Here is a 24,257-nt window from a genome sequence, read left to right as displayed (position 1 = left end):
CCCTCCATGCCTGTACTTCTTTCTTAATCACATCTTGTACTATTTCCTCTTCTTTGTTAACTAGATCTTTCAGGTCCTCTTTTTCTTTCTCTACTTTACCGAGTCCTTCATCCATCTGTGTCTTATATTTGGATAGTTCTTTTCTCAGTTCCGCATTTTCTACTCTTTGTCTAGCTTCCTTTTCTTCCACTTTTTTTATCCTTTCTTTCAAGTTCAGAAACTCTTTCTTCTGTTTATCGTTCTCTTTACTTTTCATACTCTCTTTTATCCAGTTGTCTAATTTTTTCTCCAAAGTTAAAACTCACCTATGGAGGGTGGTACTTATCTCATGAAATCCTCCGAATCTTTTCTCTCCCTCATCATCACAATCATCCTCTTCTTGTATTCTTTCCCTATTCTCATACCTGCATATGGGTGTAAGCTCTTTCTGACTCATGGTGCCTTTCAATGTAATTTCTGGAAGCTATTGCCACACAAGTCACACATTTGCCCAGGCCTTTGTAAACACAACAACCCGTGGTAGTGCGATCAGCTGCTTGCGAGGAGCGTTGGTCTGCACGTCCGACACTGACCGTGTCTCAATCGTGTGTGTATTTGCCTATTTGTATTTACCTATTTGTGATTTACAGGGCCCAAGCTTAGCTCTTTGTCTCTTTATCCACATTTATCAAGTCTGTCCTTTATCTGACTAACACTTGCTGTACATACCACCTCCCTACTCAATTTGTCCCATATGTCAATGCCACGATATGGGAAGCTATACTTCTTGACATCTCCCATACAACTGTCCTTTTGTATTTTCTTTGGGTGTCCTCTCAGTTGATTGTTGGAAGACATTCTTATCAAGTCTTCTCTATCTAGGACATCCATTCCATTTACTATTTTATACATTATCATATCTCCCCTCTCTCTTCTTTCTTCAAACATGAGTAAATCCAGTCTTCTTAATCTCTCCTCATATGGCACCTCCTTAAAACTTGGTATCATCCTCGTTCCCAATCGCTGCAATCTCTCTAGTTACTTCACGTGTTTCTTCATATGTGGTGACCATATCAGCGCTGCATATTCCAACTGAGGTCTAATTAAGATGGTTAATATTTGCTTTTATCATATTCTCATCCAAGTAGTTGAATGAGAACCCAATACTTTGGAGTGTGCAGTAAGCTTTTCCAGATATTCTGTTAATGTGCTTTTCTGGTGATAAGTTGTTCTGTATAATCACTCCTAAGTCCTTTTCTTCACTGACTTCAGTTATCATCTCTCTCCCCAGCTGGTACTCCTTATACGGTCTATATTTGCTTTTGCCCATTTTCATTACATGACTTTTGTTAATGTTGAACTCCATCTGCCATTTTACACTCCAATTATATATCCTGTTCAGATCCTCTTGCAACATGTTACAATCTTCCACATTTCTTATTCTCCTCATAATCTTTGCATCATCTGTGAACAGACTCATGTAACTTTTCACATCTGCTGGCATATCATTTATGTAGATCAGAAACATGATGGGATCAAGCACAGAACCTTGGGAGACTCCACTGGTCACTCTTTTCCACTCCAACTTCACTCCCTTCATCACTGTTCTCATTTCCCTGCCTGTCAGGTAGTTTGTCATCCAGTGTGCCAGGGTTCCCTTTATCCTCCCAATACTTTTCAACTTCCACATTAATCTACTATGTGGAACCTTATCAAATGCTTTTTTTCAAATCCAGGTACACACAGTCGACCCAACTGTCTCGCTCCTGTAAATTTGATAAACATGATTTTCCTTTTCTTAAGCCAAACTGATTCTCCCTTAAGATTCTTTCACTTTCTAGAAATTCACACCACTTGTCTTTAATCACTTCTTTACATATCTTACATATAATACTAGTTAGTGAAACAGGTCCACTATTCAATGGCTCCATTCGACATCCACTCTTGTATATTGGTACTACATCGGGCCTCTTCCATTCCACTGGCACTTGTCCCATTGAAATCGATGTTTTCATGATATCCAAGATTAGTTCCAGCAATTGCTTTTGACATTCTTTTAACATTCTACCGGACACTCCATCTGGACCCATTGACTTGTTGACGTTCATGCCATTTACAACGTTCTCCATGTCACTCTTTGCAACTATCACATCCTGCATTTGTTTCTCTTCAGGTAGTATGCTCCCATTGAATTATGTTTCGTTTCTGAATACTTTACAGAAGCAATCATTCAGCTTTGCAACAATATCAGAGACATCTTCATATACGTCATCCCCAACTTTAACTTTTTCAACTATTTCTTCTGGAGTTTACTGTTGATAAATATGTAAAACATTTTTGGATCCCTTTCACAATTTTCCACTACTTTTTGCTCATATTCTTTTTGTGCTTTTCGCCTCACGTCAACATATCTATTTCTAGCAGTTCTATATGCTTCTCTTTCTCCACTTCTTCATTAATCCTCTTGTACTTTCTCCATGTTTTTTCTTTTTCACTTTTTGCCTTCTCACAATTTTTGTTGAATCACTGGTTTCTCCTTAAGAGTATTCTTGGTGTACTTTGGCACAAAGTTCTCCATGGTCTTATTGTATATTTCCATGAATTTGTCATATTTTAATTGAATGCATACTTCTTGGTACATTACAGACCAGTCCATGTTGCCAAAATACCTCCTCAAGTCATTATATCTCGCTCTGGCATGTAATTCACCATGCTCGCCTGCTGGTCACCCAGCCAGTCTTCCTCATTACGAAACGAGCTCAGAGCTCATAGACTGATCTTCAGGTAGGACTGAGACCACAACACACACTCCACACACCGGGAAAACAAGGCCACAACCCCTTGAGTTACATCCCGTACCTATTTACACTGCTGGTCAGAGCAGAAGGCACGGTACCTGTGACATCCTGTGAAGGAGATTAATGACACAAAAAATATGTTTCAATGAGGGTATTAACCTAAACTAGTAATTGATAGGGTGCCCTCATGCCTTCGTGACCTTTTTGAGTCTCTTGGGAAGTGAATCACCCTGGTGGTGGAGATACTGAGCGTCAATATTGTCCCATATGTCCTGAATAGTGGCTTGGAGGCATGGGGAGGAGGAGGTATCACTCTCCTTTAGCTTCAGAGATTTTCTATAGTGCAAAATAAAGAATAAGGAAACAACTGAAAAAATACTTAAAGAAGGGAAGACATACCAAACAGAGAAGGAAATGTGTGAAATAATGAATGAGAGTTTCAAAACAGTGTTCACTGCAGATTTCACAGAACCTAATAGGACATGGGATTACCAAGGATTACAGGAGATCGCAGTGCACAAAGAGAATATTGGAAGATTATTGGAGAAGTTGGATGTCAGAAAAGCAATGGGGCCAGATGGTGTATCAGGCTGGGTGTTAAAAGAATGTAAAGAGCAATTACTGGATCCAATTTGGGAAATAATTACAAGTTCAATAAATGAAGGGAAAGTTCCACTAGAATGGAAGAGAGCCAAAGTAATATCAATATTTAAAGGAGAAAAGGCAACTGAACCACTAAACTACAGACCAGTGTCACTTACAAGTGTCTTAGGGAAGTTATATGAAATAATTATCAAAGAAAAATGGGTTAAATTTCTGGAAGAGGAGCAAGTCCTATCAAACAGACAATTTGGGTTCAGGATAAGGCGGTCATGTGTATCAAACTTATTAAGCTTCTTCTCGAGAGTTATTGCAGGACTGGAAAACAGAGATGGATGGGTAGACACAGTATACCTGGATATTAAAAAGACTTTTGATAAAGTCCCTCATGGAAGACTACTTTGGAAACTAGAGAACATAGGAGGGCTGCGAGGAACTTTGGTCGAATGGACAAGAGATTATTTGAAGGATAGGGAAATGAGAACTGTGATCAGAGATACATACCCAACTTGGGGCAAAGTAACCAGTGGAGTGCCACAAGGGTCAGTGTTAGCCCTCATTATGTTAAAGATTTATGTAAATGACATTCACGTTGGGATAAACAGTTATATAAATTTATTCGCTGATGATGCAAAGCTGCTAAGAGTTATCAGAACCAGAGAAGACTGTCTGCTGTTGCAGGAAGATATAAACGAGATCTATGAGTGGAGCAGGAAGTGGAAATTGGAGTTTAATGCCAAGAAATGTCACATAATGGAACTAGGAAAGAGTAAGAGAAGACCAGTATGGAACTATTTGATGGGAGAGGAACAAATAATGAAGACTAAAGAGGAAAAAGATATGGGAGTGATCATACAGGAAAATTTGAGCCCCAAAAAACACATAAGCAAGATATTTGGACTATTGTATAAAATGTTGACTAATATAAGAGAGGCATTTCACTATGTGAATAAAGATATAATGAAAAAAATCATCACAAGCATGATATGCCCAAGGCTTTGAGTACGAATAACTTGGAGTACGAACAAAATATATCGAGTTTTTTTTTTTTTTGCATTGGAGGACGAACTTTGCTTTAGAGTGCGAACAATAACAAACACAGTCAACAGATTGCCCACAGCACTGTGCAATCAGCTGACTGCATGCTAGGGCACCACGCTGCCTCAGTGCCTCAGGAGTGTTGTTTGTAGTTGTTTGGTTGTTGTTTTGTAGTGCCGGGGATAATAATACAAATTTTTTTTTAGTTATTAAGATCATTGCCTAGCGTAGCAGCACACTTGGTCACGAGACATACAGACAGACGTATGGAAGATTCTAGAAGATCCGAGGGGAAGAGAGAGTATCCAGCTCATGAATTAAACGCCTTAACCCTTATAGCCCGTCAGGCACGATCGTGGCTCTTACGTTAGATCCCATCAGGCATGATCATGGCGCTTTTCAGAAGCCGTGCTCCCACAGTTCAGATATATCTTATATCTAGACCGTGCGTGCTCCTTTATGTCGCACAGTTTGTTTATGTTTGAGGCTATCTGTCATATATCGAGGCCTGTCATTGTCCCATTGTTTTCAAGATGGTGGACACTTAACCAATCATGTATCAGCTTTTACAAGGATATGTTTGTGTAGGTGTGAGGGTGCCAAGCCCTCACACCTACACTTATGCCAGTATGCTGTATTTTATAATTTTTTATGTATTTCTTGTTGAGATATAAGATATACATGTATTTCCATGGATAAGTAAGCAATTCAAAAACACATTATGATGCATAACAATATTGGAATCGTTATTTTCATTTCATTATTAGTTTATATAATAGTGCATAATGCTGGCGTGATGGAGTCGGCTGAGAAGGATGTGTTGACGCTTGTTTCTGACTGCGAAGAAGTTGAATTTTCATATTACAGTTTGCTTACTTTCCTGATTTATTTTCCATAATGAATGCAGTATATAAAAAAAAAACTTATTGGCTTATATAAGAGTGTGTGGTGCTGGTTTGATGGAGTCACATAGGAGGATGTGGTGACGCTTGTTTCTGGCTACGAGAAGTTGAATTTTCATTATAGTATGTATATCTGACTTATACGAATTACCCACCTCCCAAAAAAAATTAAACTCAGACTTTAGGGAGATGCAAGATATATTTATCTAATTTGGGGGGATTTAAGATTTTAGGATCACTATTGTATCTCCAAAATCTTCAGACCCTAAATTACCACATGGTATAGTTTATTTTTTGATAATTAAATACCCTTCCCACCAGGAAGCCATTTTTAAATGTCTTGTGTGGTTGTGTCATAGCCTGACTCATGCCCTACACAGTACGTGGCCAGGAGTCAAGTAGGAAGGTGTGTCAATTCGCTCTCTAATTTTTGCCTGACAGGTATAAGTTGATGAGAATTAGAATGAGAAACATCAAGAAGAGAAGACAACTCGAAACAAACAAACAAATGTATTGTTGGGAGACAGCTGGAGTTTCAATTCTGGTCTCCCCTCTCCCCTCCATCATTTGTATTATCTCCCCCCCAAGACCCTCTAAAACCCTGTCTCACCCCATGCTTCACTGACAAACTTCTCCACCATCTCTCTATATCATAAGACTGTTATGATTTTTTAAAACACTTTTTTTTTCTTACTGCCTTCATCATCACAACTTTAAATCACATAGCTCTCACAATAATACTATTACAAAAGATTATGTTGAGACTGAGGTAGAAAGCTGTACCAGACAAGCAATAAATACTTAAATATCATTATCTCACTTCAACACACCTATAATGACTCAGATAGTGTCCAATTCAGCAGTGAAACAGCAGACTGCCATGACGCTGCTGATGGCACCTTCCCAACCATCACATATTCTAGAGAAGCAGGTATCTGATATGTTATCATTCTATTATGCTCCAGGAAGTCATTATTGTATACACAATCATTTAATGTGCTTTCATACATTGCTTTCTTACCCATTTGGGTTATGTACATGTTTTTTCTCAATTTAAAAGGGATTGGGAAAGGAAATTCCACGTATCCGGATATTTCACGTACCTGCCAGGGCCTTGGCTGCTATAATCTGGATATGTGGGCAATTACTGTATTACATTTTGCTTACTTTCCTGCTGTATTTTCCTACCTTTTACAGTTATAGCATAATAGTAATAGTAGTATATGTAGTAATAGAATGCAAAAAATATGAAATTAGGTGAAAAATATAATTTTTTTGGTCTTGGGAGATGGTTTGGAACGAATTATAATTTCTTCCATAAGAACATTTTGGAGGAAGAACAAAATTTTGAACGGATTAAGTTTGTATTAAATGAAATCCCAAAGCCTGTAGACACATGGTATCAAGGAGCACGTTTCTTTTCACTGCTCTTAAGAAAGGAACAGAGAGAGAGAGAGAGAGAGAGAGAGAGAGAGAGAGAGAGAGAGAGAGAGAGAGAGAGAGAGAGAGAGAGAGAGAGAGAGAGAGAGAGAGAGAGAGAGAGACAGAGACAGAGACAGAGAGAGAGAGAGAGAGAGAAATATCATTGAAAGATAAAATCTCTTGAGTTAGGTAGTGAAGATTATGCTATGGTTATGAGAGAGCATTAGCCCTTTTAAAGTCAATGTTCACCTATCCATGCACATCAATGCCACTAAACATAAACTAGTAATCACATCTTCAGCAACTGGTACTATTCAAACAGTACAGCAGTACAGAGTTGCCCTGAGTTATGCAAGATCTGGTATACACCCTTTTCCTGACGTCCAGAATTTGCGTCAGCTTATGCCTGCCAACACAGCTTATACCCATGTTACCTTCAGTGCTATACCATTGTGTTCGAGTGTTTTGAATTAGTGGTTTTGGGATGTTATTTGCATACAAAAGACATGGCATATATGGATGATTAGCATCAAATTTATAATACACTTAATATGTTAGCACTTGGTCATATAATACTCAAGAAGGACTATCAAGATAAGACGGGAATTATTAGAGCCTCAGCCTGACGTTTCACTGTCACATAATACTAATAAAGTTAAAATAAACAATGAGATGAAGGAAATTCTGGATGAAATGAAAAGGGAGAACAATACCCTTAAAGGCAAATGTGAAGGGACAGAAAAGGGATAAGTGAAACCAATCTGGAAGAATGGAAAAAGTCTTGATAAAAGAGCAAGACGAAAAAGTTAATTCTGTAGAAGTAGTGAAGCAACAAATATGGGAGAAAATGAAAGACACAGTTATACAAGTGATCAAAGAAAAGGAAGAGTTAGTGAGAGATATGGTGGACAAAAAGAAGTATATGGTTATATATGGACTACAAGAGAAAAAGAATCCAGTGATATTTGTGAGGAAGGAGGAGAAAGAAATGGTAAAGCAAATTATCTCAGTGGTGCAAGATGAAGAACAAAGTCTGGAAAAAGAAATAGAAGAAATATACAGACCTGGTAAATATAGTGAGGGGACTAAAAGACCACAAAGATAAAATGAGACCACAAATAGGGATAGAAGAAAATTTGGTGAAGTCTGGATGGATGGATGGATTTGAATTTTTGGCGCCGCAACAACAACGGTCATATGGCGCCACTACAATAAATGAAATGAAACTAACGTGTATATAAAAAAAAGACTAATTAAAAGTAATTCAAAACAATACAGTAAAAGGGTGAAAAACTAAAAATACTATAAAACTAAAACTAAACAAAACATTAAAATACATAGAATAAAATAAAATTCACAGCTTTGGGAGAAGGCCAGCTTCTCCCAAAAACCTAAAAACGTCATGGCCTTGGGCCAGGCACTCTGGTCCAAGGACCTTTGAGATGTAATAGACACTGGTATCTCTAGAGGTAGCAGTGTCTTAAGTCAGTCAAACTGGGGCACTCGACAACCAGGTGCCAAATGGTAAGTGGCACCAGGCAGTCATCACAATAAGGTTGTGGGTCCCTGGTCAACAGGTATCTTTGTCTAAAGTACGTGTGACCTATGCGTAGTCGCGCCAATAAAGTCTGTGCACGGCGATCCCAGACATGGGAGTATGTCCACTGAAGGATAGTGGAAGTAGAGACCTCTCCCATTTTCGAGGTTGCAACCCCCATTAGCCATCTCCTCTGCCATACTGCTGCAACCACCACACGAATACAGTGAAATACATCTCAAAACGGAACACGGGCAGGAGATGGAGCGCAACTTGCTGCCTCTTTAGCGAGGCGATCTGCATGTTCATTCCCGGGGAACACCAACGTGACCAGGGACCCAACAGAACGCAACACGATATCCTCTTTTGGTAAGCAGATATAGCCACTCCAGGGCTGATAAAACCAATGGGTTAAGGAAGAGAGTGGAAGAGAGAGCAGTAAGAGCACTACGAGTCACTAAAAATTGTAAAAGACGAAACCGGGAGAGTAAAAATTATCTGTAAAGCTAGGACTATGGCAGACAGCTCCGCAGTAAAGACGGATGCCACTGAAGGAAGACTACCACACCGATAAAAGAGGAAAACTACACTAAACCCAACGCCTGCGTTGGATTTGGAACCCTCAGTAAAAACATGGATATCATCAGAATGAGTATAAAAGTGTTCTAAAAACTGTGTGTAGGACAGACCTGGTAGAAAATCCTTCTTGCCATCCATGGCAGGAGGGCATAAGGAGACAACAGGAAGCTGCCAATAACCAACTCGTGGAAGCTGGAAAGAGTAGACAGGAGTGGGGTCGATAGATAAGTCCACCATGAGATTTGCGACTCGAAGGCCAAAGGGTTTAGGGAGACTAGGTTGAGTGACATATGGCTGTGAGCACGAGTCCCGCAATATTGACAGACAAGGGACAGAATCAGGAAGACGATGGGTGCGAAACCAACACCGGAGCATCGAAGCGGCCAGAAACCAGCATCCACTAGTAAGATAGGTATTGGAGATGTCTGAAATGGACCCGTGGCCAAGCGAACCCCAGCATGATGCACGGAGTCAAGCGCGTAGTCGTGCATCCGTTGCGGATGAGTAGATCTCACAGCCGTATTCCAGCTTGGAAGTATAAGTACGGTGAAGAAGCAGCAACGTGTCCCTGTCCGCACCCCAAGAGGTGTGACTTAAAACCCGAAGAAGGGATAGTGCCTGCCGACAAGACGCCTTAAGAGAACGGAAATGGGGAACCCAGGTGAGACGGTTGTCAAACAAAGGCCAAGATATCGAGTGGCCTCCACACATGAGAGTCGTCTATTAGTGAGGTATAAATCAGGGTCTGGATGGACACCATGGTTGCGACAAAAATGCATGGCTACGGTCTTCGAGGTGGAGAATTGAAAACTGTTCATGTTGGCCCAACTGGACACCCTATTGATTGCAAGTTGGAGCCTGCACTCAATCAGTGACATCCTAGTGGCACCAAAGGAAATGCATAAATCATTAACATATAAGGAGCTGTGAACGCCATCTGGTAGAGTATCTATAACACCATTTATGGCGACTGCGAATAGTGTAACACTAAGAATACTTCCCTGTGGGACACCATCATTTAGAGCACTAGCCTCGGAAAGAACACTCCCACTCAAACCCGTAAAAGATGTCTGGATAAAAACTGCTGAATAAAAATAGGAAGGTGGCCATGAAGGCCAAAATTAAATAAGGAATGTAAAATGCCATGACACCAAGCGGTGTCGTAGGCCTTCTCCAGGTCAAAAAGACTGTTACTTGATGGTGGTGATTAGCGAAGGCCTCACAAATAGAAGACTCTAGGGATAAAAGAGCATCAGTAGTAGACCTCATCTTTCGGAAGCCATACTGTACCGATGACAAGTACTTCCCCCTCTCCAAGTACCACATGAGTCTTACATTTACCATCTTTTCTAACACTTTACAAATGCAGGATGTCAAAGATATAGGACGGTAGTTCGTAGCCTGGAGATTATCTTTCCCAGGCTTCGGAAATGGGAGAACCACTGCCACAGCCCAAGAAGATGGAAAGTCACCGGTATGCCAAATCATATTATAAAGATTTAATAAAAGTTAAAAGCACTGTCAGACATGTGGCGCAAGAAGGCATAAGGAATATCATCTGGACCAGGAGAAGAGTCATGACACTGGGACAAAACAGTCCGCAACTCGGAGGCAGAGAAGGGACATTATAAGACTCCCTCCAGTGGAAGAAAAATTTATGCCGAGAGATTCCATTCTCTGGCGGTGACGTGCGCCTGGGGCTGCAGGATGCCTCCGGGAAACACTGGCAAAGTGCTCCGCGAAGAGGTCGGCGACAGTCCTAGGGTCTGCCACCGTTCGCCCAGCAGACAACAAAACTGGTGGGGAAGGAGCAGAATACTTCCCAGCAATTCGGCGGACTTTGTTGAAGACATCCGTAAGAGGGTGCGGTTTAATGGAAGAGACATAGGCTTTCCAAGAGGCTCTTTGTGCCTCTTTCAAAACGCGGCGGGCCCGAGCTCGGCAGCGCCGAAAAGCTTCCAGGCACTGCGGGTCCCCACGATGTCGCCGGAGACGAGAAAAAGCCCGTTTCTCTTTCACACCAAGGCGTTCCACGGGGGACGCTTAGTAAAGCGACCTGACGTCCTAGGGATTGTCTGAAGCGCTACTGAATGTAAAAATCAGTAAAATAATCAACAGCCTCAGCACAAGTAGAAAAGTCAGCCAGCGGACGGATAAAAGAGCTAAGGTCTGTGAATCGAGGCCAATCTGCCTTGTCTAAAACCCAGCGTGGGGCCGGGACTGTGGCTCAGAGTTCACAGATTCAATAAAATCGGAAAGTGGTCACTACCGTGTAAATCCGGTAGGACCCGCCAATTAAAATCAAGGAAAGAATTAGATGTACACAGAGAAAGATCGATAGCTGTAAAAGTCCCAGTAGGACTGTGGAAATGTGTAACATCCCCAGAATTTAAAATCTCCAATCCCTCATCCTCAATAAAAGAACCGATTAAAACCCCACGAGGATTACTAGCACCTTCATCCCACAATGGGTGACGGCCGTTAAAATCTCCCAACAAGAGAAAAGGCGGAGTCAGCTGACGCACCAGGCCGTCAAGCTCACCCCTGGAGACAGGAAGCCGAGGAGGGAGATATAAACTGCAAATGGTGTAGGATCGTCCCATAAAGACCTTAACAGCAACCACCTGAAGGGAGAGTTGAGTTGCAAGGGGACAACAGGTATATCCTGACGGACTAGAATAGCTGTGCCACCGTGGTGGCCCTGGTCAGGAAAGGAGTGCTAAAAAGGCACGATAGCCAGGAGGACTAGAATAAGTACTATCACCTAGCATAGTCTCTTGTAGAGCTACACAGGCTGGAGAGAACTCCGACAGCAAAGCTCGGAGTTCCCCACGAGGCGCGAAGGCCTCTACAGTTCCACTGTAGAAGCTTGAAGATGACTATTTAGGTGCAGTGGACGGGCGAGCCTTTTGAATGGGCTGCCCGTGACTCACCTGACTAGAAATAATCAACCGACGAGAAGACACCGGGAGTTGTGATGTGCCGGGTCGTTGGACCGCTGCCTTTCGGCCTACCGGTGAGTGATGCGAACCATCATCACTTCTACCGGTCATCGGAGGACGAGGGTCAGGCTGGACTGCACTTTTTGACACAGTGGGTCCACGAGGGACGGCTGTGACAATATCATCGGACGTCTCCATGCTAAGACCATCCTCATCACAAGAAGCCCGATCTGAGACGGAGGGCGTCACAGAAGGCTGGACAGAAACTACTGGAGCTACCATTGCAGAGCGGTCCCTGGAGGACTCACGATCATGTGCACCGGGAGAAACCTTAGATTGCTTAGGCTGAGCTAAATCTATCGACTCCGCAGAGCTGCGGTGCTGTTTGGTCAGGCCCTTCAAAGGCTTAGGCAATACAGGGGGCAAATGCACATCCACTACATGGATGACTTTGGTCAAGTCCGGATTATTCCCGTCACTTCTAAAAGATGACTCAACTGAGTCGTCGGACAAAAGGGCAAACCTATTGGCCAAATGAACAGGACCACCCGCCCCAACAGAGCGAGAGGAGGAGTTGTCTTTGGACCGGCAGACTCAACTGAAGAGCGAGCGGCCAATGAAGCATAGGATGTCACACCAGTACCATCCTTCTGGCGGTAAAGGAGTTTGCGGCGGGCGCTACCAAGGCTGATGAACTGACTGTTAGTGAGCTGTAAAATGTCCTGCTCCAGGCGATACCTGGAGCATTGCCTGGAACGTACCTGGTGAGCATCATGGCAATGGAAACAATAAGCAGCAGCATTGCAATGCTCCTCAGAATGTGAGTCTAGTGCAGAGCAATTACCACATCGAGAAGCTTCCTTGCAGGAGCTTTTGCCGTGACCGTAGCCGTAGCACGAGGAACACTGAAGAGGGCGAAAAACAAAACGCCTCACCCTAAGATTGATAGGACCGATATTAACACGGTCAGGAGGGTGGAACCAAAAAGGTGAGAAGGACCATGTTGGAGGAATTCCTCATCTTAGTCACCTTTTGGACTGAGCTAGGACACATTGCTAGTATTTCCTCCTCAGGAAATTCATAAAGATCCTGACTGTACACACAACCTTTACTATAATTAAAGGTGGGATGAGCCTTAACAGTCTCAAACATGCTGTCAGAAGGGCATGGGAGATGTTGCAACATCCTCGCTTGCGTAATATCTTTAGCTCGCACGCACCCCTTCCCATATTTCTTCAGATTCCCTCAGGAATCGTGCCGATCTCTTTGGACAGGTACCGGGAGGCATGGATGAAATTCCGCCCATTTCTGTAGTACGCCACAAACCAACGTGGAGGTGGGATCTGGCGGACTTCTGGAACTGAATTCTCTAAATAGTTTTCAAAAACATTTGGGATATAATCCATGTCACTGTCTGAAATATTACGTGATTGGAGAAATTCAGTTTTAAAGCCAGAGCCGGCAAGGGGCAGAGATGCTACATGTTCATAAGCCAAACGGGCTTCATCACATGACAGAAACGTCATATAGCAGCGGTTAGAAGGAAAGTCCTTATCATAAACAAGTCGAATGCGAACAACCGTGCCATACGCCTTGAGAAGTGAGTGCAAGGCGTGATAGGAAAATGATGGATTAACATTTGCCATCGAAAGGGAGTCATATGCAGCAGAAATGTGTCCCTCAGAAAAACTCCCAGAACAGGAGACTGCTGTGGGAGGCCCTTGTGGAGGGGAATCCTCCTTCCGACTCAGACCTGAAGATGACATCTCGCAGGCCAGGTCAGCCTCCTCACGAGAACCTGAAAGCTTTTTGTGTTTTCCCATAAGCAAAAGTAACACAAAAATTGGCTCCAGGGGCAAGGGAAACCACCTACTGGGACTACAATGGGAGGAGCGCTGGCTGCCGTGGACGGGTACCTCGTCCCCATGCGGACCAGTCGTTTTAAAAAGGCCCCACATGATACGAATGTTTGTCCCCAACAGAGCTAAGACCCCCATCCCAAAGCATCCCAGCCTGGACACCCAACCATCCAGCACAGGACGGCCCCTATTGGGCGATCCCTCCAGCGGGTGGCTCCGCTGGTCCACTGGCAGCCTACGTAGGAACCATTTAGTCTGGCCCCTCACTGGCGGCCTTACTAGCATGGGTAGCCCTCTCCCCTTCGAAAGGGCAGAGCAGGGGCCTAAGCCCCCTCTAGCCTAGCTCGCCAGGTCACAGGGGCACGCAAGCCCTCCCCACCACGACAAGGCGGTTCCCATCTGGGGGTGCTGAAGTCTGGAAAGCTGGCTGGTAAGACAGAATATAGAAATATCTGGATAAAGAAAGAAATGAATCAGGAAGAAAGGGAAAAAGAGAGAAGGCTAAGAAATGAAGCTAAGGAAAGAAAACAAGAGAAGGACAGAGAACGAGAAGAAATTCTACTGAAGAGTGCAAGACATGAGGGTGAAGGAATGGTTTATTCAAGAAGGGAAAGAAAAGCATTAAGAGTCATGTATCCCAACATAGACAGACTTATAACAAGAAGCTTGGAAGTGAGAGATTATGTATTGGAAAAAGAACCGGGCATGATGTCGAAAACAGAAACAAAGTTAAGTGAAGACATCCAAGTGAATTTTAAAGAACATGAATATAATGTTTGGAGGAGAAACAGAAGGGGGAAAGCAGGAAGAGGAGTATTGATAATGGCCATTGAGGATATTTTCGTGGAGGAGGTACAGTACGGAGATGGACTCGTAAAAGTTTTAAGCATAACAATTAAGACCAGGGGGATAGAAAGGAGGAGTATCATAGCAACATATGTCTCACCAAGTCTAATACATGGAAACTTGATGTACACAAAGAAATGCAAATTGAAGTGCTTAACTGTCTGGACCATATGTTAAGGAAGATCTAAAATGCTACAATCTCTTCACTCAATCCATCACAGATGTCCACCATCCTATGTGGAAAACTGAATTTCTTAATGTTCATGATCTTGGAATGCCCTCTTGTTCATCTATCTCCATCCTATGTCAGTGATACCAGGTCTTGTCTATCTTTTTTTTCATATGCTCTACTAACTTATATCATTATTAGGTCTCCTCTTTTCCATCTATCCTTCAAAGTTGGTAGTTGTTTCCTTCAGTCTTTCTTCAGAGGGAAGATCCTTTATTTCTGGAACCATCTTTCTAGCGGTCCTTTGGATTCCCATTAGATTCTTAGTATTTTTCTGCCTGTATGGTGACCATACCACTGCTACATATTCTAGTCTAGGTCTTATCCTAGTGGTTATGATCTTTTTCATCATACTCTTATCCATGTTATTGAATGCCACCCTGATGTTAGTTAGTGTCTTGTATGTTGAAGCAAATAGTTAATTTCTGTGTCTTTCTGGAATTAGAGTGTCTTCCAGGTCTTTCTCTTCACTCCTTTTCATTATAATCTCTTCTTCCATTTTATATTCCTACGTAGGTCTTCTATTACTTTTACCCATTTCCATTACATGGCATTTCCTGGTATTAAATTCTAATTTCACTTTGGGCTCCATCCCGAGATCTTGACAATATCTTTCTTCAATTCCATACAGTCACCAATATCACACTCAAAAGCTTTGCATTGCCTGCAAATAAATTCATGTAGCTACTCAAACCCTCTTGTATATCATTAATATACACTTGGAACATAATTGGTGCCAGCACTGAACACTGTGGTACACCACTAATAACTGTGCTCCAGCTTGATGGGGTGTCTCTTATCATTGCCCCCATTTTCCTATCTGTTAAGTACTCTGTCATTCAATTTAACCTTCTCAACACGATGACATGTATTTTGCATTATTGGAGCACTCATGACATATTCGATGACGGGCATGTTGCATCATGGATGCTTTCTAAGATGGTGTGATTTTTTTTCCCTGATCCTGTATGAAATTTTTCAGAATGTAGGTTATATATGACATAATGGCTTATTTGACTTTCAACATTATTTGAAAGGTATATGATTCACTTATACAAGGATAAGTACTGATATGCTCTGGAGGATGTAATTCTATTTCATCTATTGATTTTTTTTATGGTACTAAAACACACACATGCCATGTAGTGTAGTGGCTAGCACACTCAGCTCACAACTAAAAACACCCGGGTTCAAGTCCCAGGCGCAGTGAGGCAAAAGGGCTGGCCTCTTAATGTGTAGCCTGTTCACCTAGCAGCAAATAGGTATGGGATGTAACACAAGTGGTTGTGGCCTTGCTTTCCCTGTGTGTAAAGTGTGTTGTGGTCTCAGTCCTACCTTAAGATTGGTCTATGAGCTCTAAGCTCGCTCCGTAACTGAGAAGACTGGCTGGGTGACCATAGACAACTGTGGTGAATTACACACACACACATGGAAGTTAGAGGAGAAGGGTGGCTTAAAAGGAAACACATTGAGATGGATGAAGAATTACTTAAGGGGGAGAGAAATAAGGACGATAGTTAAAGATATGAAGTCCAAGTGGAGAACAGTAGACAGCAGAGTGCCACAGGGGTCAGTATTGGCACCAATACTTTTTCTTGTATATATAAATGACATGCCAGAGGGAGTGAACAGCTACATAAATCTGTTTGCGGACAATCTGAAACTGTGCAGAGTCATTAAACAAAAAGAGGATTGTGAAATACTACAGGAAGACTTAAACAAGATCTGGAAATGGAGCAAAAAATGGGAGATGGAATTCAATGTGGACAAAAGCCATGTCATGGAAATGGGAAAAAGTGAAAGACAACCAGTGGGAATCTATAAGATGGGAGATGGAGTAGAACTAGAAAAAGGAAAAAAGGAAAAGGACTTGGGAGTGACAATGGAAGAAAATAATCAACCTGTAAGCCATATTGATAGAATTTTCAGAGAGAACGTATAATTTGCTAAGGAATATTGGAGTAGCATTTCACTATATGGACAAGGAAATGATGAAGAAATTGATAAGTACTAAAATAAGACCTAGATTGGAATATGCAGGAGTTGTGTGGACTCCCCCATAAAAAGAAACACATAAGAAAATTAGAGAGACTACAAAAAATGGCTACAAGAATGGTTCCAGAATTTAAAGGGATGACATATGAGGAGAGACTAAAGGCTATGGATCTACCAACCTTGGAGCAGAGAAGAGAGAAAGGGGATCTGATACAAATTTATAAATTGATTAACGGAATGGATGAAGTGGATAATGAGAAACTGATCCTGAGAGAAGAATATGACTTTAGAAGCACAAGATCGCATAGTAAGAAACTAAGGAAGGGACGATGTCTGAGATGTTAAAAAATTTAGTTTCCCGCAAAGATGAGTTGAGACTTGGAACAGTTTGAGTGAGAAAGTGGTGTCAGCAAAGAGTGTGCATAGCTCTAAAAAAAATATTTGATAAGTGTAGATATGGAGACGGGGCCACACGAGCGTAAAGCCCAGGCCCTGTAAAACTAGAACTAGGTAAATACAACTAGGTAAATACACACACACACACATATACAAAAAAAAAAAGGGAGATGGAATTCAATATGGACAAAAGCCATGTCATGGAAATGGGAAAAAGTGAAAGACGACCAGTGGAAACTTATAAGATGGGAGATGGAGTAGAACTAGAAAAAGTAAAAAAGGAAAAGGACTTGGGAGTGATGATGGAAGAAAATAATCAACCGGTAAGCCATATTGATAGAATTTTCAGAGACATAATTTGCTGAGGAATATTGGATTAGCATTTTACTACATGGACAAATAAATTATGAAGAAATTGATAAGTACTATAATAAGACCCAGATTGGAATATGCAGGAGTTGTGTGGACCCCCCCATAAAAAGAAACACATAAGGAAGTTGGAGAGACTACAAAAAATGGCTACAAGAATGGTTCCAGAATTTAAAGGGATGACATATGAGGAGAGACTAAAAGCTATGGATCTACCAACCCTGGAACAGAGAAGAGAGAGAGGGGATCGATCTGATACAAGTTTATAAATTGATTAAAGTAATGGATCAAGTGGATAATGAGAAACTAATCCTGAGAGAAGAATATGACATTAGAAGCACAAGATCACATAGTAAGAAACTGAGAAAGAGATGTCTGAGAGATGTTAAAAAATATATTTTCCCGCAAAGATGTGTTGAGACTTGGAACAGTTTGAGTGAGGAAGTGGTGTCAGCAACAAGTGTGCATAGTTTTAAAGAAAAATTTGATAAGTGTAGATATGGAGACGGGGCCACACGAGCATAAAGCCCAGGCCCTGTAAAACTACAACTAGGTAAACACACACACACACACACACACACTTTGGAAGTCAGAAAAGCAATGGGGCCAGATGGTGTATCAGGCTGGGTGTTAAAAAAATGTAAAGAACAATTACTAGATACAACTTGGGAAATAATTAAAAGTTCAATAAATGAAGGGAAAGTTCCACTAGAGTGGAAGCGAGCCAACGTAATACCGATATTTAGAGGAGGAAAAGCAACTGAACCACTAAACTACAGACTAGTGTCACTTACAGGTGTTGTAGGGAAATTATGTGAAATAATTATCAAAGAAAAATGGGTAAATTTCTAGAAGAGGAGCAAGTCATATTGAACAGACAATTTGGGTTCAGGACAGGACGGTCATATGTATCAAACTTATTAAGCTTCTACTCGAGTTATTGCAGGACTTGAAAACAGAGATGGATGGGTAGACACAGTATACCTAGACATTAAAAAGGCTTTGATAAAGTCCAGCATGGAAGACTTCTTTGGAAACTAGAAAACATAGGAGGAACCTTGCTCGAATGGACAAGAGATTATTTGAAGGATAGGGAAATGAGAACTGTGATCAGAGATACATACTCATCTTGGGCTAAAGTAACTAACAGAGTGCCACAAGGATCAGTGTTAGCCCCCATTATGTTTCAAGTTTATGTAAACGACATTCACATTGGGATAAACAGTTATATAAATTTATTCGCTGATGATACAAAGTTGCTAAGAGTTATCAAAACCAGAGAGGACTCTCTGCTGTTGCAGGAAGATTTAAAGAAGATCTATGAATGGAGCAAAGAAGTGGAAATTGGAGTTTAATACCAAGAAATGCCACATAATCGAATTAGGAAAGAGTAAGAGAAGACCAGTATGGAACTATTTGATGGGAGAGGAACAAATAATGAAGACTAAAGAGGAAAAGATCTTGAAGTGATCATACCAGAAAATCTGAGCCCTGATAAACACATAAGCAAGATATTTGGACTATCATATAAGATGTTGACTAATATAAGAGTGGCATTTCATTACGTGGATAAAGATATGATGAAAAAAATCATCACAAGCACGATACGCCCAAGGCTGGAATATGCAGCAGTGGTATGGTCTCTGAGCTCTAAAAAGGATATAAGAAAATTGGAAAGGATACAGAAGATTGCTACAAAGATGGTGCCAGAATTAAAGGACCTCACATATGAAGAACGACTGAAGGAAATGGGACTGCCAACCTTACAAGATAGATGAGAACGCGGGGACTTAATAACAATATAAGATAGTAAATGATATTGAAAAGATAGACAAAGAAAACCTGGTGCTGTTGACGGAAGAAGATGGAAGGACAAGAGGTCATGAAAAGAGCAGGATGAGGTAGTGTGTGAAGGATATTGGAAAATAGTTTTCCACACAAAACAGTGGAAAAATGGAATGCATTGGATAAATTAATTGTCACAGCATAGTGTGCATAACTTTAAAGGAAAACTAGATAAATGGAGATATGGAGACAGGACTCTATGAGCCCCGCTCAAACCCTGTACAATACTATTACAGTAGAATCTCGAATCTCGATCATAATTGGGACCAAAAATATTGATCGACATTCACAATATCGAGATGCGAAGTTAACTTCTTATAGAGAAAAATGTAATTGGGACCAAAGCTTTGGCAACTAACCTATATTAACTACGTTAACCTTGAATCTGTGAATAATTTTTTTGCCAATGTCACTGATTTCTTCACTTCATCCTTCATGCTTTTTAATGTGGAAATAGTACTCTGAAGAATACCTGTAAGTTTTTGTATTTCACTAACTCTGTGGCCTTTCTACAAGAGCTGCAACACTTTATCCTTGTCCTCCGCAGTGTATATGTTAATTTTTTTTTCTCTTTCGGTAGTCACGTTTTTCACTTCGGGGTTTTTTCACACTTTGTTGTCCTTTACTCCCATTCTCGCCCTTATCCACCTCCTGGGCCTTTCCAATGGCTGTAGGAAACATGATGAATGGGATCTAGGTAGCCTTCACCCCAAGTAGACGCCCTTGACCGCGAACACCCGGGTTTTGAATGGCTGGGGGAGGCCGTGGCTGACTGGTACACACTACACTCCACAAGTTGCCGCTAGGTGGGAGAGCAATCGAAACAATCGCATCGCCATGCGCATGTTTGTTTTGATACAATAAAATGAAAAATAGCGATCGAGATTCGTGTAATTTGATCAAGATATGTGAATAGTGGGTTTTTAATGGCGCAATCGAGATGCGAAATATTGAGATGAGATTGATCGAGATTCGAGATTCAACTGTAGGTTAATATTTAATATTGTAGGTAAATATTTACCTAGTTGTATTCTGTTTGGAAAAGTATATTTCTTAATGTCTCTTCTACACTTGGTCTTTTTCAAATTCATGCCATGTCCCCTTGTACAGGTAACTCTTGACTTACGTCTGTTTAATTTACGCGTTTTTGTAAATATGCGACCGAAAAAATATTATAATTAATTAAATTGCGTGATCGGTTTGCTTATACGCAATTTGGCCCAACCACATTTTCAAACTGAGCACCAGACGCAATTTCAAAGTGCGCGCCAGAGAGTTCCGCAGCTGGCCGATAGTTTGGAGTTCCGCTGCCATGGACGCACTCTTCTGCTACACAGTGATGCAAAAAAAATTTTCCAAGAAAAAGTGCCAGACCACCATGCTGCAGTTTTTCAAGAAAACACCAGTAGAAGATGTAGTACCAGAAGAGGATGTGGATGATCCCATGGAAGCGGTGGAAGCAGAGGAAGCGCAGGTGGATGATGACGTCCTTGATTAGGAGGTGGACAGCGACGGTGTGTGCTTGTGAGGGGTAAAGACATTGGCGTCCTGCGTTTTTTTTACTAGTGTTTACTTTTATACTGTGGGGTTATTTCTGATAAAGTGGAAAAGCTTGGAGGAAGATGGTCACTGACTGTGGTGTGAGTGGTTAAGGCAGTGACACAGTGAGTGTTGTGTTTAAGTATTCTTTGTTTTGTTGTTTTCTCTTATTATTTTTTGCTTTTCCCTTTACTTTAAATACACTTCTAGTACTGTCATACCTCGCCGAACACGAATTCGCTGAACACGAATCTTGCGTATACATGAATCGGTAAAATATACCATATTTCGCCGAGCACAACTTTGACTCGCGATTGCACGATTTGGTCTCCATTTGAATCTCCCGCTGGTCCTGTGTTACTGTCTTATATACGCATATATGTTCACAAAACAACATTTCTATTAGCTTTTAACAAACCTTGCCCCCAAGAAAGGATAATTTTGTAATGCATAAAGTGAAATCTTACATGGAATACCAAAAAATAAAGTAGAGATGATAAGATCGGCCACAGACGGCGGAGACTCCGGCGACTTGGCCGCTTCTTCTTCTTGTGACCTTTTTAGCTTGGCGTGTTTTCTTTCACCACGATATTACATTTGTTTCCACTCCTCTATTGCCTGCCATAATGGATATCATATCTTAGTATTCATATATGCTCATGCCATGAGGATAACCTGGACTCCTTGGCAGTGAGTGATAGTGAATTAGTAATGAAATACCACGGTATTTCATTAGTAATTCACTATCACTCACTGCCATGGAGTTGAGGTTATCCTCATGGCATGAACGTATATGAATACTAAGATATGATATCCATTATAGCAGGTAATAGAGGAGTGGAAACAAATGTAATATTGTGGTGAAAGAAAACACGCCAAGCTAAAAAGGTCACAAGAAGAAGAAGAAGCGGCCAAGTCGCCAGAGTCTCTGCCGTCTGTGGCCGATCTTATCATCTCGGCTTTATTTTTTGGTATTCCATGTAAGATTTCACTTTATGCATTACAAAACAATCTTGAGTTGCCTGCTGATGAATGTCTTCTCTAAGGAGTTGACTGCTGCTGCTCGTCTTCTCTAAGGAGTTGACTGCTGCTGACCGTCTTCTCTAAGAAGTTGACTGCTGCTGACCGTCTTCTCTAAGGAGTTGACTGGTGTTTTTTCGGTCTTCTCCAAGGAGTTGACTGCTGACTGCTGTTGTAACTTCTGTCATCTCTAAGGAGTGACGGTTGTTTGCCCCTCCCCCCTACACAACATGTCGGCGCGGGACTCATCATTTGGCACTCCCAGACGTACTTCCTCCTCATCCTCTTCCTCTTCGAGTAAGAAACGGCCCCAGAATGAGGACGACAACCGTGACGAGGATTCCAGTAACAAGAAGGACAGGCAGGCTATCAGCGGCGGGCAACAGATGAGCGGGTGCGCTTCACCCCCTTCAGTTAAGGGCCCGAGTAATGTCAACAGTGCAACAGCTGACCGGCCCGGCTTGGCCACGACCAAGCAATTGGATCGCCTCGGTGCTGTTATCAGTGGTTTGATCACCAGACTTGAGAACCCTAGCACAAGTGTCCCACAGGGAGCTTATTGACGCTAGGCTTTCACACACCAACAGCTTACTCTCCAAGGCTATGGTGCCTGTCGCAGTGTGCATCAGTGACATTGGAGAGAAGAGAGGCAAGCCTGTCAGCAGCAACCTAGATGGGCTGAACAACTCTCTTCGCCTGTTGACTTCAGCTGTTAACTACCTTAACCACTTGAGGAAGGAATTGGCACGCATCCATGTGGAGGACTCTGCGCTAGCAGAAATGTGCAAGTCGGATTGTGAGGTTGGGGAATCTGATCTCTTCCCTTTTGACGTCTCCAAGTGCTGTGAAGAAATTCACAAGACAAGACGGCTCGGGTGACCCACCTCGCGCCCTTTTCGGACTGCGGGACCTAGGAAGGTAGTGCTGAACAGATTCCTTCCAAGGAGACCTGCCTATCCACCACCAGCAAGAGCCAGGACCAGCAAGCCTTTTTTAGGCCAGAGACCCCCCCCAGGGGACGGGGGCACATGTGCGAAGGAACCAGCAGTAACAGTGCCATCGGTGAGTGCAGCTGTTTTATCCCTAGTCAATACCCACCATAACTTCGTGGGTGGGAAAATTTTTTCAGCTAAACAACAATGGTTAACCTTATCTAAGGATAAGTGGTTGTTTGATATTGTCCATGGCAGGGTTATTGAGCTCACTGACTTACCTTCTCAGTCCATATTGCCCAGACCCCTTACCTTGTCTTCTGCTGACCGTCTTGCATTGGACAGTGCTTTGGTTACTTTACTTAGTCAGAAAGTAGTGGAATCTTGTGACCATTCTGATGACCAGGGTTTTTTCTCAAATGTTTTCCCTACTTTGAAGAAGGACGGCACAGCTAGGATTATTCTTATTAATCTTAAAGAAATTAACGACTTCGTCTACCATGTACACTTCAAAATGGATACCCTCAATGATGTGATCCCTTTGATTCAACCTAACAGCTTTTTCTGTACCATTGACCTTGAAGATGCCTATTTTTCAGTATATGTTAACCCTGATGAAAGAAAATGGCTTAGGTTTTTGTGGAGGGACAAGGCCTTTCAGTTTAGTTGCCTCCCTCAAGGCTTGAAGTCTACCCCCCATACTTTTACAAAATTATTAAAACCTGCTTTGTGTCATCTCAGGAAGCTTGGTATTCTTGTTATTTGTTACATTGATGACTGCCTTTTTATTGCTAACTCTGTTGAGGAATTAGCTACCAATATCATGTATGCTATGCAATTTTTTTGACTCTGGGACTCACAATTAATGTGGACAAATCCTGTTTAGTTCCTTCCCATGAGATAGAGTTCCTTGGGGTCATTCTGAATTCTAGGGACATGATTGCTACTCTGCCCTGTTGTAGGAAGGAGCAGATTAAGGTACAAGACCAGTCCTTATTACGGAGTGAAGTCACTTTGACTAACCTGGCCTCTTTCATTGGACTTGCTGTGGCCTCTGATCCTGCAGTTGATCTGGCCCCTATCAGGTATAAGTATTTAGAAATAGTGAAGAATAGGGAACTTTGTCAGTCCCATGGCAACTACCAAGCAAAAATTTCACTGGACAGTCATGCCAAAGTCTTAATCAGTTGGTGGATACATAATATCGATAGACAGTCCAGGTCATTGCACATGTCTCATCCACATGTTGAACTTTATGCTGATGCTTGCTTAACTGGTTGGGGGGGGCAACTTTGGGGAACACCACAACAGGCGGTCACTGGGCTCAGGAGGAGCTCAATCACATAAACTTCTTAGAATTGAAAGCTATCTTAATGGGCCTCCAATCTCTGTGTAAGGACTTCCAACAGTCGCTTGTTTAGACAGACATG

General features: G+C 41.9%; 1 protein-coding gene across 1 annotated transcript in view; it reads right to left on the bottom strand.

Moving 5' to 3' along the window:
- The window catches only part of LOC123516433, a 214,205-nt gene that overhangs the window by 52,706 nt on the left and 137,242 nt on the right, over positions 1–24,257 (bottom strand). Inside the window, exons 14-17 of the mRNA XM_045275710.1 lie at positions 23,851–23,905; positions 22,616–22,737; positions 22,348–22,465; positions 306–463 (exon numbers count right to left, since the gene is read on the bottom strand). Coding sequence (XP_045131645.1) covers positions 306–463; positions 22,348–22,465; positions 22,616–22,737; positions 23,851–23,905 — 453 coding nt within the window. The remainder of the gene's footprint in view (positions 1–305; positions 464–22,347; positions 22,466–22,615; positions 22,738–23,850; positions 23,906–24,257) is intronic.

The sequence above is a fragment of the Portunus trituberculatus genome, chromosome 41 (assembly GCF_017591435.1).
Source record: "Portunus trituberculatus isolate SZX2019 chromosome 41, ASM1759143v1, whole genome shotgun sequence".
NCBI lineage: Eukaryota > Metazoa > Arthropoda > Malacostraca > Decapoda > Portunidae > Portunus > Portunus trituberculatus.
Note: the sequence above shows the minus strand (reverse complement) of the source record. Positions and strands in the feature narration are given on the sequence as shown.